The 13,856-nt window shown below is 51.0% G+C and overlaps 2 protein-coding genes across 3 annotated transcripts; one reads left to right on the forward strand and one right to left on the reverse strand.

Annotated features, from left to right (window-relative positions):
- Window positions 1-106: 106 nt before the first annotated feature.
- Fchsd1 (FCH and double SH3 domains 1) lies at window positions 107-11,908 on the forward strand. Of its 2 annotated transcripts, XM_076856816.2 has the most exons (20): window positions 107-171; window positions 404-501; window positions 1,056-1,101; window positions 1,497-1,564; window positions 1,905-2,040; window positions 2,127-2,263; window positions 2,375-2,438; window positions 3,257-3,385; window positions 3,998-4,120; window positions 4,306-4,401; window positions 4,789-4,908; window positions 5,304-5,408; window positions 5,560-5,721; window positions 6,659-6,787; window positions 6,866-6,949; window positions 7,107-7,224; window positions 7,361-7,581; window positions 8,364-8,451; window positions 9,493-9,548; window positions 9,690-11,908. In XM_076856816.2, exons 1-20 carry the CDS (start codon window positions 151-153, stop codon window positions 9,753-9,755), a joined length of 2,067 nt encoding a protein of 688 aa, XP_076712931.1. In that variant the 5' UTR covers window positions 107-150; the 3' UTR covers window positions 9,756-11,908. The 2 variants fall into 2 exon arrangements, with proteins under 2 accessions (XP_076712931.1, XP_076712933.1); XM_076856818.2 differs by lacking the exons at window positions 107-171; window positions 1,056-1,101 and having other exon boundaries at window positions 422-501.
- On the reverse strand, window positions 10,391-13,668 carry Rell2 (RELT like 2). Its single transcript, XM_076856819.1, has 8 exons — window positions 13,522-13,668; window positions 12,846-13,085; window positions 12,391-12,456; window positions 12,233-12,299; window positions 11,616-11,801; window positions 10,981-11,362; window positions 10,833-10,866; window positions 10,391-10,590 (listed from the first exon to the last, which is right to left on the reverse strand). The coding sequence occupies exons 2-7, from the start codon at window positions 13,027-13,029 to the stop codon at window positions 10,834-10,836; spliced, it is 918 nt and encodes a 305-aa protein (XP_076712934.1). The 5' UTR covers window positions 13,030-13,085; window positions 13,522-13,668; the 3' UTR covers window positions 10,391-10,590; window position 10,833.
- Between the last annotated feature and the right edge of the window lie 188 nt (window positions 13,669-13,856).

A 13,856-nucleotide genomic window follows, 5' to 3' on the forward strand; every position in this document is an offset into this window, starting at 1 on the left:
CCCCACGAGCTTCCGTGCTCTGCGCGCAGCCGGACAAGGCGTAGGCGGAGCGAGGGCGGAGCTGGGCCAGATCTGGGGCGGGGCCTCGCCGTGGGCGGGTCTTTGTCGAGTTCCGGAGTCGAGTCGCTGGCTGTGTTAACCAGAGTAGAGATGCAGCCGCCGCCCCGAAAAGTGAGATTGGCCTGGGAATGGGGACTTCTGGCGGTCTCGGGGAGCGGAGGGAGTCCCGGGGATAACTGACCCCGGGTAGAAGACCGGGAGTGGGAAGGGGTCAGAACCCAGCCCAGAAGTAACCAAGGAAACAGCTCAGCCCCTCCCCGGCCCCGCCCCCTCGCCGCTCCCTGTGCGAAGTGTTTTTTAGGTCCCCACCCCTGGGGTCTTCAACTTCCCCTTAATCCTACAGGTTAAGCCCGCCCAGGAGGTGAAGCTTCGCTTTCTGGAGCAACTGAGCATCCTTCAGACCCGGCAGCAGAAGGAGGCCGATCTGCTGGAGGACATCAGGTAGCCCCTGACCCCTCTTTTTTACTTACCCCTACCTTTGCTACAGCACGTACCTCTCCTCCCCCAACATACTTTTGCCGGGTCGGGGAGAGGGGCAGGGGCTAAGAGCTCTCCAACCTACCCATTCAGGGCCCTCAACCTAGGCCTGCCTCTCCAGATACAAGAGATAAACAGGGACCCTCCTTCAAACCCTTTGACACCACATCACTCACTCTACCCATGGCCTACAATCAAGCTTAGGGCAGAATCCCCTCCCTCTTCCAGACCTGTTGGAAAGCTGGCAAACACCTACCCAGGCCCTTGTCAGTCCTCATCTCCAAGCCCACAGATGGTTCTCCAGGGGTGGGAAGATCATGGGGCTCTGAGCAATGAGGCTCCCTGTGTTGCAGCTGCCCTAGGTGATCTCAAGGACTCTGTCTCTTCCGTCTTATTCCCTCTGGGTCTAGCCACACAATGGGATGGCTCCCCTTTTTCTCTTGCTCAGGCAGAGGAGAGGATTGAGGTGGTAAAACAGGAGGAAACAATCCCCTTTACCCCACCCCCAATCTCCACAGATCTTACAGCAAGCAGAGGGCAGCCATTGAACGGGAGTATGGGCAGGTATGGGACTCTTCCTTGGACTTTCCCTCTTGTTTTAGCCTCCTTTACACCACCAGCAATGTCTCTCCCTTACTGTGCTCAAGAAGAAATGCCTAGAGTCAGGAAGACTTGTATCAAATCTCTGATGTGCTACTTACTAGTTGTGTGACCTTGGACAAGTTATTTTACATTTCTTGGCCTCAGTTTTCTTCTCTGTAAAATGGGGATAACAATAATACCTTACCTTTGGGTAGGGTTGTTGTAAGGATTAAATAAGGTAATAAATGTAAGGCAGTTGGCAAAACAAGTGACACATATTGTGTATCCAAGAATGGTATTATTATACTCTGGTTCTGTATTCTCCCAGTTGGGGTGGGTCTTCGAAAAAACTGCGCCTGTGATGGCTTTCTCACCAGGCACTCCAGAAACTGGCTGGGCCATTCCTGAAGAGGGAAGGGCAACGCAGTGGGGACATGGACAGCAGGTGGGTCTAATGGAGGGGGAAGGCTGCAGGGACCAAAAAGTGATGGGGAGCTTAGCCTTAGAGACCTGTGGGGATGAAGGCCTAGTGAGGGGGGAGGGCACATGAGCTGCAGGTAGAGCTGACACAGCAGCAGGAGAGGAGCTGACCCAGCAAGGACACTGTGGGTGGGGGCGGAGGGCAGGAGTGATCCTGTGGCTAAGCTAATGGGCTGATCGATTGATGGGCTCCCAGACAAGTGGGGGAAGGAAAACACTGTTGTGTCTCATGGTGTTGGTGGGGGGTCTGATGAAGCTGTGGAGTGCTCCCCTCTTCAACACAGACCTTCTCTGGGGAGGGGCAGGACAGTGTTTGGTGCCTGGCGCTGCTTGCTGGATGCCACCGTGGCTGGGGGCCAAACCCGGCTCCAGGCGTCTGATCGATACCGTGACCTAGCGGGGGGCACAGGGCGGAGTGCCAAGGAGCAGGTGCTTAGGAAGGTATGGCTCAGTGGATGGGGTGAAGGAAGAGCTGGCTCGGCATTGGAGGTAGTCTAGGTCAAGATTTTCTGTGTCCATCCCACTAGGGAACAGAGAGTCTGCAGAGGGCGCAGGCAGAGGTGCTGCAGTCTGTCCGGGAACTGAGCCGAAGTCGGAAGCTGTATGGGCAACGGGAGCGTGTATGGGCTTTGGCACAGGAGAAAGCAGCTGATGTCCAGGCCAGGTGGGCTCATGAACAGTTAGTAGGCCAAAAGTTGGGGTATGGGGAGGTATGGGGTAGAGTCAGGGCATCAAAGCTGGGTCTGATACCTATTTCTGTTCCATACTTGCGTAGGCTGAACCGAAGTGACCATGGGATCTTCCATTCTCGGACCAGTCTCCAGAAACTAAGTTCTAAGGTCTGGGGGATGAGGACCTGAGTGGGGGCAGAGGGACCTAGTGATTTGGAATCCAGTGTCATAAGCATAAGAGCCTGGTGGGATCCAGGCTCCTCTACGTCTTAGGTGGTTGACCAAGATTAACTTACTTATATCTCTGAGCCTTATTTTCTTCATCTGCACAATGGGAATAATCCCTTATTTTTGACTCCTTTAATATGTGTTTATTGAGGACTTCTGTGCACTAGGCACTGTTCTACCCTCTAGGGATACAGTGAGGAACATGACCATGGAGTTCCTGCCCTCACAGCCTGGTCGAGGGAGACACAGTATATAAACAAATAATCAGATGAAGATGGAAATAAAACAAGTTGCTCTGATGAAGGGTAAAAAACGGGTGAGATTTAGAGAGAAGTCCTCTTTGAACAAGTGGCCCAAGTGTCAAGAAGGGGCCAACCATGAAAGATCTAGAGGGAGAACATTCCAGAGAGAGGGAATGGTGAATGGAAAGGTCCTGATGTGTGTTCAAGGAACTGAGAGAAGACTAGTGTGCCTGGAGCCCTGTAAGGGGACAGCAGTTAAAAAGAGGTCAGAGAGGTTGCAGGGCCAACTCATGTTGGTCTACTACCCTATAGTAGATCACTATAGGGAAGTTTGGATTTTATTTTAGATGTATGTAGAAACCATTATGGATTTTAAGCAGGAGTTGTATGTGAAATTTTTAGTATAGTACCAGGCAAACAGTATATTTTCAATAATGTAAGAATTCATTCTGGATCTGGATTCTAGGTTGGCCTTGGATCCAGGGCTCTCTGTTGACACAAATTTTCCCCTCCTAGCTGTCGGCCCAATCAGTCCAGTACTCCCAGCAGCTGAGAGCAGCCCGCAATGAGTACCTGCTCAACTTGGTGGCCACCAATGCCCACCTTGACCACTACTACCAGGAGGAACTGCCAGCTCTGCTCAAGGCCAGTCCTTACCCAGATCACCCCTATCCCTCAGCAAGTAGGGAGGATCCCTGTGCTTCCACTCCCCATGAGGCTGGCTGGTGCCAAGGACCTAGCCTGCTTAAAGAGGGTAGAAGACACATACTTGGCTTCTGGCTGCATATCACATAGGATACTTAACTTCTTTGAACCTCATATTTCTCATCAAGGTTAACTCTAGTTCTGCCCACCTTATAACACTAATGAAGTTCAAGGAAGAGAATGGATGTAAAAGTGGTTTTTAAACTGTTAAGTGGAGCTGTGGGTATAGCTCAGTGGTAGGGTACTGGCCTAGCATAGCCACTGACATCCTGTCTTCTCAGACAACATCCCCTCTACTCCTCTTTCTGATGGGGAGGAGGAAGTGAGAAGGCAGAGGGTGGATACAATTGTTCAGGATTTAAAACCTAACACCACAAAAAAATAAATAAATTGGTAAGTGGTATACATACATGACAGCCTATAATTAGAAGCAGAAATAATGTCTTACTCCTCTTTCCCATCCCTCATGTCCACCCCCCACCCAAACCTGGACAGTGAGCTTTTGCTCTGTAGTAGAGGTCTGAGGGAAAAGTATCTTGGGGTTCTCTCCAGGCCCTGGTCAGCGAGTTGTCAGAACACTTGAGGGACCCTCTGAACTTACTGAGCCGTACTGAGCTGGAAGCTGCAGAGATGGTCTTGGAGCATGCCCGCCTTGCAGGGCAGGCAACCTCCCAGGTGAGGGTTAGGAGCTGTGAGAACTCCCTTAGAGGTCCTTTTAATTCTTCTCTCTCAGTACAGATCTTCCTATTGAATATCTGTCCCTTTTCTTCTCACTTTGACCTTCTCCTTCTAAGAGGTGCTCGGGACAGAATTGAAGAGGGGGCCAGGGAGTGGGCCACCATGTCTTTTCCCACCCCCAGGTAAACTGGGAGCAGGATGTGAAGCTGTTTCTTCAGGAGCCTGGAGTCTTTTCCCCTACCCCACCTCAGCAATTTCAGCCAGCAGGGGCTGATCAGGTGAGACTTCCCTTCGGGTTGAAACCAAGCCAAATATAATGAGACTGGTTTAGGCCTCCTGTCTCATTATTCTTGTCCTGGTACTAACTCAGCAACTATTAACTTGGAATACCAGTTCATCTCCCTTTTACCAGGACATAAAAACACATCCCATTTCACCATTCAGTCACTTCACTTCCTTTTTCTTCTACATATCCCTCAACTTGGATCCCGTTCCTGGGACTCTGTGTGTTTCTGTCCATACAAATGCATACGTGTTCACAGACACAGATGTGTGCCTTCACCTTTGTCCATTTCCTTCGAGTTCAAGATAAAGAGAGGTAAAAAGAGAAAACTGGAGAGAAGGATGATCTCAGGTATTCCTCACATCACCCCTGTCCCATTCAGGTGTGTGCCCTGGAGAGGGGAACAGGAGGTATGGCTGGGGAGAGCGGCCTAGAGAAAGAGATCCAGCGCTGGACAAGCCGAGCCGCCCGAGACTACAAGATCCAACACCATGGGCATTGGGTGAGGTGGGGGTTGCAGGTGTTGTGGGTGAGCAAGAATTGCTAAAGATGGGGATCCTAGAGACATTGGGGTTGTCATGGGACTGCAGACAGGATGGGAAGGAAGGGCACTTTAACATAACATATAACCAGTAATTAAGAGCAGTGTTTATAGCGAGGCTGACCTGAGTTCAAATTCCCTTCTGTTGCTTCTGAGTTTTGTAATCCTGTGTAAGGGAATGAATGACTTCACCTTTCTGGATTTCAGTTTCCTCATCACTACAGTGGGGCCAAAACTAGCACCCACCTCCAGGGAAGATTAAATGACACAATGCGAGTAATGAAACTAGCAAGGAACCAGGCCCAGAGTAAGTTATGGCCCACAGTATCACCACCCACTCCTCTCTTCCCCACCAGGTACTGCAGCGACTGGAGCAGAGGCGGCAGCAGGCTCCAGAGCGTGAGGCCCCAGGCATAGAACAGCGACTACAGGAAGTGAGGGACAGCATCCGTCGGGCACAGGTGAGGCACAGCCCTAGGCTTAGAGCCACTAAGATTCTATCTCCTCAGCAACACCCCCTCCATTCCTCTTTCTGATGGGGAGGGGGAGGTAAGGTGGCAGAAGGTAGACATAATTGGCCAGGCTCTACTACTCTCTTCCACTTCGTTCCAGGTGAGCCAGGTGAAGGGGGCTGCTCGGCTGGCCCTGCTGCAGGGGGCTGGCCTGGATGTGCAGCACTGGCTGAAGCCAGCCATGACCCAGGCCCAGGATGAGGTGGAGCAGGAGCGACGGCTCAGTGAGGCTCGGCTGTCCCAGAGAGATCTCTCCCCAACGGTGAGCTCCTCCCCAATCCTAGCTGCACATACCCAGGAGGGTAAAGTTCCCCACTAGAAGGCAGGCCCTCTAAAATGAGATGACAATGACACTTAACTCAGAGGGCCATTGTGCAGCTTAAATGAGATCATTTATATAAGTCTTTGCATGATTTTTGGCATAGAGAATCCTCAATAAACATTTATTATGAGGATAAAATGATGGTTAAGAATTCAGGTTCTAGCCAGGCACAGCAGCACACATCTGTAATCCCAGCTACTCAGGAGGCTGAGGCAGGAGGATCACTTGTTTAAGGACAGCCTCAGCAACACAGTGAAAACCTATCCCAAAAAATAAAAAGGGCTGGGGATATAACTCAGTGGTAAAGTACCCCTGGGTTCAATCCCACTACCAAAACAAAAACAAAACAAAAAACTCAGGTTTGGGCTGGGGTTAGAGCACAGTGGTAGAGAGCACTTGCCTAGCATGTGTGAGGCACTGGGTTCGATTCTCAGCACCACATATAAATAAAATAAAGGTACACTGACAACTAAAAAAATATTTTAAAAAAACCCCTCATTAAAAAAAAATACTTCTGGAAGTATTCTGTAAATGGTTTGGGTATCAGCCACTCCACTCCCTAGCTGTATAATCTTAGAAAATGACTTTTCTGAGCCTCATTTTCTTTAAAAATAAAAAGAGGTTAATGGTTATGCAAATTATGAAGATTAAGTGAAAGGATATACATGAGATAGTTTACATGTACTGGGTATACTTTTAAGCACTTAGTTGCTTTAGCTCTGCTATTATTTAGTATCATCCAGCTCTGTGTGATTTTGGTTGTGAGCTATGATGATTGGTTCAGGGGTACTATCTTGGAGGAGGACCCCTGGTGTCCTTTTGAGGTAGGATGGAGAAGAGGGCTCCATAATGATGTCTATCCTCTGCCCCTCTCCAGGCTGAGGATGCTGAGCTTTCTGACTTTGATGAATGCGAGGAGGCAGGGGAGCTCTTTGAGGAGCCTGCCCCACCAGCCCTAGCCACCAGGCCTTTCCCCTGCCCTGCACATGTGGTGTTTGGCTATCAGGTATGAATGGGAGTGGGGACTTCATATGGGTAACCATAAAGGACAGCTAAATCCTGAATCCTTCCTTGTGGGGCTTAGGCAGGGCATGAGGATGAGCTGACCATCATGGAGGGTGAATGGCTGGAGGTCATAGAGGAGGGAGATGCTGATGAATGGGTCAAGGTACGTATGGGACCCTGGGTTCTGATCATGGGTTGGGAGGACCTCTCTTTGGTTTACAAGTATCTACCCAGGTAAGCTAGAAACATAAGTAGAGGACAGCCAGACCCATGGACTGCCGAAACAAATCTGATACTTGTTCACATTGCTGAGTGAGCAGGCTCGGAACCAGCATGGTGAGGTGGGCTTTGTCCCTGAGCGGTATCTCAACTTCCCGGATCTCTCCCTTCCCGAGAGTGGCCGTGACAGTGACATTCCCTTGGGTGTAGAGCCCACAGGTAAGAAAGACAAAATCTGGGCCTGGGGTCCTGGGTATGAATATGAATTATTGGGTGATTATGGTCCTGGGATGTCATGGTCCTAGGGTACTGCCACCCATTTCCTTCTCTTACCATCTCTCCTGGGCTTCTACAGCATTCCTCGCCCGCGCACTATATAGCTACACGGGACAGAGTGAAGAGGAGCTGAGCTTCCCAGAAGGGGCACTCATCCGCCTGTTACCCCGGGCCCAAGATGGAGTAGATGATGGCTTCTGGAGGGGAGAATTTGGGGGCCATGTTGGAGTCTTTCCCTCCCTGCTGGTGGAGGAGCTGCTTGGTCCTCCAGGGCCACCTGAACTCTGTGATCCTGAACAGGTGAGAATTCAGTCTCCTTGGCTCCCAGCTACCTCTGGGTAGATCCTCACTCTAAGAAGGCCCTATATTCATATTAATGCCTCAGCTTCTTCCCAGTTTTACCTCCTATAGTAGTTTGGGCCTTCCCATCTCTCCTGAGCAGACAGAGAAAAGGGAAATCAAAGCAAACTTCTCATAGGAGTTTGGAGAACTTTAGTGGTGGATAGACCTGAGTTCAAATTTTCTATTACATGACCTTGGACAGTGACTTAACCTCTCTGAGCTAGTTTCTGCATGTTTAAAATGGAGATAATAATACCTGCTTTAGCAGGTTCACTATCATGACTAGAGATAATAAATGTAAAGCCCTTAGCACCATGGCACACTGGAGGTGCTTAAATTGTGATGCTTATTGCCATAAGACAGCATGAAGAACATGATTGGGAGTCAAGAGACTTGGGTTCTAGCCAGCACTATGCCACTAACTCAATGAACTTTTGACAGATGGCCCAATCCGAATCTCACTTCTAACATGAGTCATAAAAATGCCTACCTCATGGGGTGGTGAGGCTAGAATGAATTAAGGTATGTGCAGTGCTAGCAGAACACCAGACATAGTAAGTGTTCAGTACATATTGACTGTTGAAATAGACATCAGTTATAACCTCTACCTAAATACAAGCATTTGGCCATTTTCTGTATTGGAAAGTGAGAGGACAGGAATTGAAAGTGGGATGAGAGGAATAATTGGTGAAGCCTTCTCACATGCAAGGAATAATAACTCATGCCCACCCTACCTCCAGACACTGCCATCCCCTTCTCCTCCCAGTTTCTCCCCACCTGCACCCACCTCTGCCTTGGATGGACCCTCTGCACCTGTCCTGCCTGGAGGTAAGTAAAGGAAATTGAAAGCTCTGGGAGAATAAGAAATGAAAAGGAGGAATCTTGGACTCTGTTCATACTCCACTCCTGTGTGCCCTCAGTGCATCCACCTTCCATTCTTTGTTGCCTTGACCAGAGATGATTATATAGCAGCTGCCAAATAAGTGACGGGGAGAAGAGCATGGGCTTTGGAGCCAGGCTGGCCTAGTTCAAACCTTGCTGTCACTTCCTAGTGTATAACTTGAGATGGGAGGTTTAACTTGTATGGCACTTGGTTGATGTGCTTTAAAAAGTGAAGACAGGTACTACTTTATTAAATTGTTTAAGAGTTAGAAAAGATGCCTGTAGAGTATACAGCATTGTGCTTGGTGCATAATAAACATATAAATAGTAGCGATTTTATCACTATTATTATTTTAAAAAATAAGCCATATTCTCTGTGTTCTTCCAAAATGCCTTTGTTCTTAGTTGTCTTGAACCCTGAAAATACCTAACTTTGCTGTCATCCTTTTTCCTCTTGACATTCTTTTTTAATTTTTGTGGTGTTGGGGATTAATCCCAGGCACTTGTGAATCTAGGCAAGCACTCTACCACTGAGCACACCTCTGGTCTCCACCCCAACCCCTTCCTTTTGCCTCTGGGAATGCTCACCTTTTCTAAAACCTTCTGGAACTTAACACTTCCTTCATAGCCACTGTCCTTGATCCCCTGAAATCACTGCCATCTCTAATACCTCTAGTTCACCTTGAATTACTTAACACTTAGACATTCATTGTGTTTGTTCATGTTTCATTACTGGGTATCTAAGAGCACTGGGAGGTGGGCAGAGCTGTGTATCCCACCTTCCATTCTTTGGTACCTTGACCAGAGATGATTATATAGCAGCTGCCAAATAAGTATTTGTTGAGAATAAATGAATTGATGGATTTTACAGCTCAGGTTGGTGACTATTTATTAATTCAGCAAATACTTATAGAGTGCTATTGTCCTAAATGCTAGAAATGTAGCATTGAACAAAACCTGAAGACTGACTATGGTTCTTGTTTCCAGATAAAGCTCTGGACAGCTCTGGACCCTTAGACTTGATGGCACCTCGACTCAGGCCGGTAAGGGGCCCTGCCTTGGAGGGGACTGTGTGCACAGGGTTCATTCCAGCTGGTCTTGTGTTGTCTACTAGGCTGAGGGAATGGACAGGGAAACTACTGAGAGAGGACTCTGGAGAAGAACTAACTGTGCATTTCCCACAGATGCGTCCGCCACCTCCCCCGCCGGCTAAAGCTCCAGATCCTGGTCATCCAGATTCCCTCACTTGAAGCTGGGGTATCACTGCCCCCAAGCGATGATGCTGCCCTATCTCCATGATGTCAGAGACCACCCCTCAATGATCCACAGCCACACAGCCAAAAGCTGGAATCTTTCCCACATCTACTTTCATCTCCAGGGTTAGAAACTTCCCCTCTCCCCATTTTTGGGGCAAGAATCCATTTCTCCAATTGTCCTCCTGCCATCTTTAGGGCTGTAACTACTCCTTCATCTGCCATTGCCCCATCTCTACGGTGGTGAAATACCCTGAAATCTCGGGGCTAAATCTCATTCCTGAAGTCCTGACTGGCTCTGGTCCATCTCATCTCCACCCTGGCTCTGTAGCCCACCCCACTTTGGACGCCAGGGTCATTTGGGTTGGAACCGGGACAGGAGCTAGCCTTGGGAGTCAGAAGGAGCCAGTATGCGAAGCAGCTGTAATGGTCTGAGCGGATTTATTGACAGTGAATAAAGGGCACGAAGGCCAAGCCAGGGCCTGGACCTCTTTTGCCAAGAGGGCAGGGAGCCTAAGGTGCTATTGCTTTTGGGCCCCACCAAAGGCAGGAACCTGGTCCCAGCTGCCACGCTCTATCAATATGGAGTGAGGTGTTGGGGAAGGCAGGCTAGGCAGCCTGTGGGCAGGTAGGGGAAGGGAAGGAAACCGAGGGTCCACGAGTGGAGGGACTTTTCCCAAGTTCCCTCAGCCTGAGACCGTGCAACTCCAGGTGAAAGTAGAGCTGGTCCCTCAACTGGGAGCAGTGCTGTCCAGTGAAGGGGAGAGCCTTCATGCCCACCTACTCCCTGACCCTGCCAGCTGGTGGTCCATCAGCACAATGAAGAATGAGGCTTGGAGAAGAGGAAGGGGAATAGTTGCTTCCTGTTTAAGCTGTGTCCTAGCTTTTCCCCAGGGGCAGCCCATCCTTCCCTGTTCTCTGGAGCACATACCCACTCCCCACCACCAGCCAAGGAATTTGTAGCAAGCACAGGCTTAGCCTAGAGCTCACCCTGGAGTTTCTGGAGATGATGGGCTAAGTAATTTAGGTAGGGGGTGGGAGAACAAGATTATCTGATTTGGGGTTCAAACTCACCTCACATACCCCCTGCTCCCTGTGGTGGAGACACCTGAGAGAAAGGGGAGACATCAACAATGGGAACAGGAGGTGATTCATATCATTGCTCTCCAGAGTAAGGGGCAATAAAACTGAGCCCAGTGCAGCCCTGGCCGCGTCTTCATACCTGGTGATCTGAGGTGTCTGGTTTGCTTTGCTGTCCATTTGCTTCTTGACTGGGCAGCCTTGGACTTGGGCTCAGGATCCTCCCTCTGGCCCCCAGTGTTGGTTCTGCAGAGGCCCCAGAGTTCCCCTCAAGTGCACAAGGCACTAGGCTGTTGTCCTTGAGTCCTCCATTCTGCACTGGGGGTCTGGCTAATGACTGGGGTTGTGGCTCCTCAGGGGGCAGCCTCTCAATGACAGGCATCCCTGTCCTGGGTAGCCTTCCACCAGACCCCTGACCAACTCCTGGGTCCTGCCCCCCACCAGAGCCCCAGCTTCTGTCCGTGGGGGAACCATCACGATGCTCATGCAGCCCATAACGCTTCTCAATGTGGGTCACCCGGAACCTGGGAGGGGAGAGAATACTGAGGCTTAGGACCACAACTCAAGAGGCTGCCTGGCATTCTTCTCTGACCACAGACATTCTAGGTTTTATGGCCACTTCCCTTTGGCCTAGGGTGGAAGAGGTCTTCTCAGATTGTGGGACACACCATGCAGCCTGAACCCTGCTGCAGCTCCCAATCCAGAGGAAAGAGCTAGGGCAACTGATCATTGGGGCCCCCACCTCAACCTCCCTTTCCTGGGGCACTCTGTCCCCACCTGCCCACAGAGAACACAGTGGTCTCTCCAGGTCGGGGGCGGCTTTTTCCTTCCTTGGATCTTCCCTGACGAACAAGTGGGGGCCTCTTGTTGCGGCTGCAGTGGATGCAAGGGGCTGCGGAGCCCAGATGCACTGTGTGGTGATGGGAGGGAGCTCCATCCTGTATGCTGGAGGTGGCATCCACACTGGACAGTAGGGGGAGGAGAGCAAAAATGATATTTCTATTTCCCTTCTTGTCCCATTTCCTCTGGTTCTTTCAGCATGCTTTTCATACTCCCCAAACCCCACTTTTCCCAGGTCCTAACATTTTTTTCCTAATAAATTTAATATTAAGAGTGACTATGTGTTTTTCCTTGTGGCCCTGTTTGCTAAAAAGAAGGCAATGCTTAAATCAAAAGAGTGGCCCTAGATGTGAATGTTGTTAGACTTGTGATATCTAGATGGGAAACATGGTTTGAAGGACTTGGAATTTCTATAAAAAATTTTTTTTTCCTATAAGTTAGCAAGCTTCCCCTCCCCCAAACCCCAAAACAATGATACTGGGAGAAGACTGTGCTGGAGGAGAGGGTACTCTCCAAGGCAAGCTAAGTCATGCTGGCCCTTGTTTCCAGCTCACCTGGAGAGCTGCACTGTCCCTTCTCCTTCACTGTCCCCCAGCATCTCCTTCAAGGCCTCAGCATTGGCTGAGGGGAGAAGGAAAAGAGGGAGTCAGTGGAGGGGGAGGTCAGGGCAAGAGTCAGGGTGGGAAGGAGCATTGGGTCAGCCTACACCCACCTTCATTTTGGATGATGCAGCGAACAATCCTCTCTACTGTGTCCTCATTCACGTCATCATCCTCAGCTGAAGGATGAAAGAGGTTGGCAAGGAAATGGAAAATGAGTCAGCTTTGGGGGAACATGACCTGATGGCCCCCATGGCTGATTCTCAAGACATCCATTTACCTATTTGCCATGATGGCTGGACTTTATTATTTCAGGGGCCAGAAAAGATTGGGGGAGGAAATAGGAGCCTAATACTACCATTAGTGAGCCCTTCCTGCCCATGCTTTCTCCAGCCTTGCTTTCAGGGTGGTGTCACTCTACTTGCTGATTCAAGAATGCATCACTAGGCTTCCTGCAGGGTTGATCAGGATTTGGCCTGGGTCTTTCAGCCAGAAAGGCAGAAAGAGGTGTGGAGAGAAGGGTAAGGGAGAAAGGTGACTGAGCCAGGTTTCCAGGCTCCTCACTCACGTGGCTGAAGCTGGGCATCGTCAGGCTCCGAGCCCCTAGACGTGCGGCACCGGTAGCCTTTCTTCTTGAGCACGTGGCAGATCATGAAGCCTACTAGGCCCATGAGGAAGAAGACCAGCACAAGCAGGAAGAGCATGTACAGCCCATGTTGGGGCGGCTCCAGGTCAGGCTGTGGTTCCGACATGAGGCCCTGGGGGGCGAGCGCGGGCCAGGGCGCCTCCTGAGTTTAGGGGGCTGCAGCTGGGGATGAGGGAGGGTTACAAATGGGGTCCTCGAGATCTGAAACAGACATGCCTCCAGGCCCGGCCCCACCCCTTACCCAACCACAGGGAGCTGTCCGGGCCAAAGGTGCTAGTCAGCCAAGACCGCCTGAGTTTGCAGGCCAGACCGTGGCTGTGCAAGCCCTCTGACACAACCGGAGTCCCACTTCCCCGACGCCCAGAGCGTCCCCCTTTTCATCTGGCCCCGAGGATCCGTCCCTCCCAAGGACACTGCAGATCGAGATGGGACAAAATTCTTAGGCAACTGGCGCAGATAACGCGCCTGAGTCAGCGTCCGCACCTCCTCCGCGTTGGCCTGAGCCAGGCCCCCTGCAGCCCCCTCCTCTCCCAGGTTTCTCAGATCCCTCCTCTCCCTTTAGGTTCCTCCCACCCAGATCATCTGGCCCACCCGGTACCGGTGGTTTTGTTCTGGCTCCGACTCCGGCTCGGGTTCCCGCTCCAGGGGCGTCCTAGTCCGGCTCGGGGCCCCCGTCGCCCTCCCGGCGTTCATCCCTTGATTCCTCCCCCTCCCCCCTACACCGCCTCACCGGCTCCGGGCTGTGGCTGCGGATACCGGTGCCGCGGCAAGCGGGGGGAGGGAAGGATGGAGAGGGAATGCGGACTGGTTGGGAGCCGCGGCAGGCTCCGGACCACTCCAGCCCTGGGGAATGGAGAAGGGAGGCGCCTCCGCCGCCACCCTGGGTTCCCAAATCCTTCTCTCCTTGCCCGCCCGGGACCAAGGGGCGGAGCG

The sequence above is a fragment of the Callospermophilus lateralis genome, chromosome 5 (genome assembly GCF_048772815.1).
Source record: "Callospermophilus lateralis isolate mCalLat2 chromosome 5, mCalLat2.hap1, whole genome shotgun sequence".
Classification (NCBI taxonomy): Eukaryota; Metazoa; Chordata; class Mammalia; order Rodentia; family Sciuridae; genus Callospermophilus; species Callospermophilus lateralis.

What these genes read in the sequence shown, in the direction of transcription:
- Rell2 (XM_076856819.1), bottom strand. Translation starts at nt 13,029, where the DNA reads ATGTCGGAACCACAGCCTGACCTGGAGCCGCCCCAACATGGGCTGTAC. An exon ending in CTGCATCATCCAAAATGAAG is followed by an intron (nt 12,300 to 12,390) that starts GTGGGTGTAGGC and finishes TTCTCCCCTCAG; the next exon opens with CCAATGCTGAGGCCTTGAAG. An exon ending in CAGACACCTCAGATCACCAG is followed by an intron (nt 10,867 to 10,980) that starts GTATGAAGACGC and finishes CCTTTCTCTCAG; the next exon opens with GTGTCTCCACCACAGGGAGC.
- Fchsd1 (XM_076856816.2), top strand. Translation starts at nt 151, where the DNA reads ATGCAGCCGCCGCCCCGAAAA. An exon ending in ACAGCATCCGTCGGGCACAG is followed by an intron (nt 5,409 to 5,559) that starts GTGAGGCACAGC and finishes ACTTCGTTCCAG; the next exon opens with GTGAGCCAGGTGAAGGGGGC. An exon ending in TGGCACCTCGACTCAGGCCG is followed by an intron (nt 9,549 to 9,689) that starts GTAAGGGGCCCT and finishes CATTTCCCACAG; the next exon opens with ATGCGTCCGCCACCTCCCCC.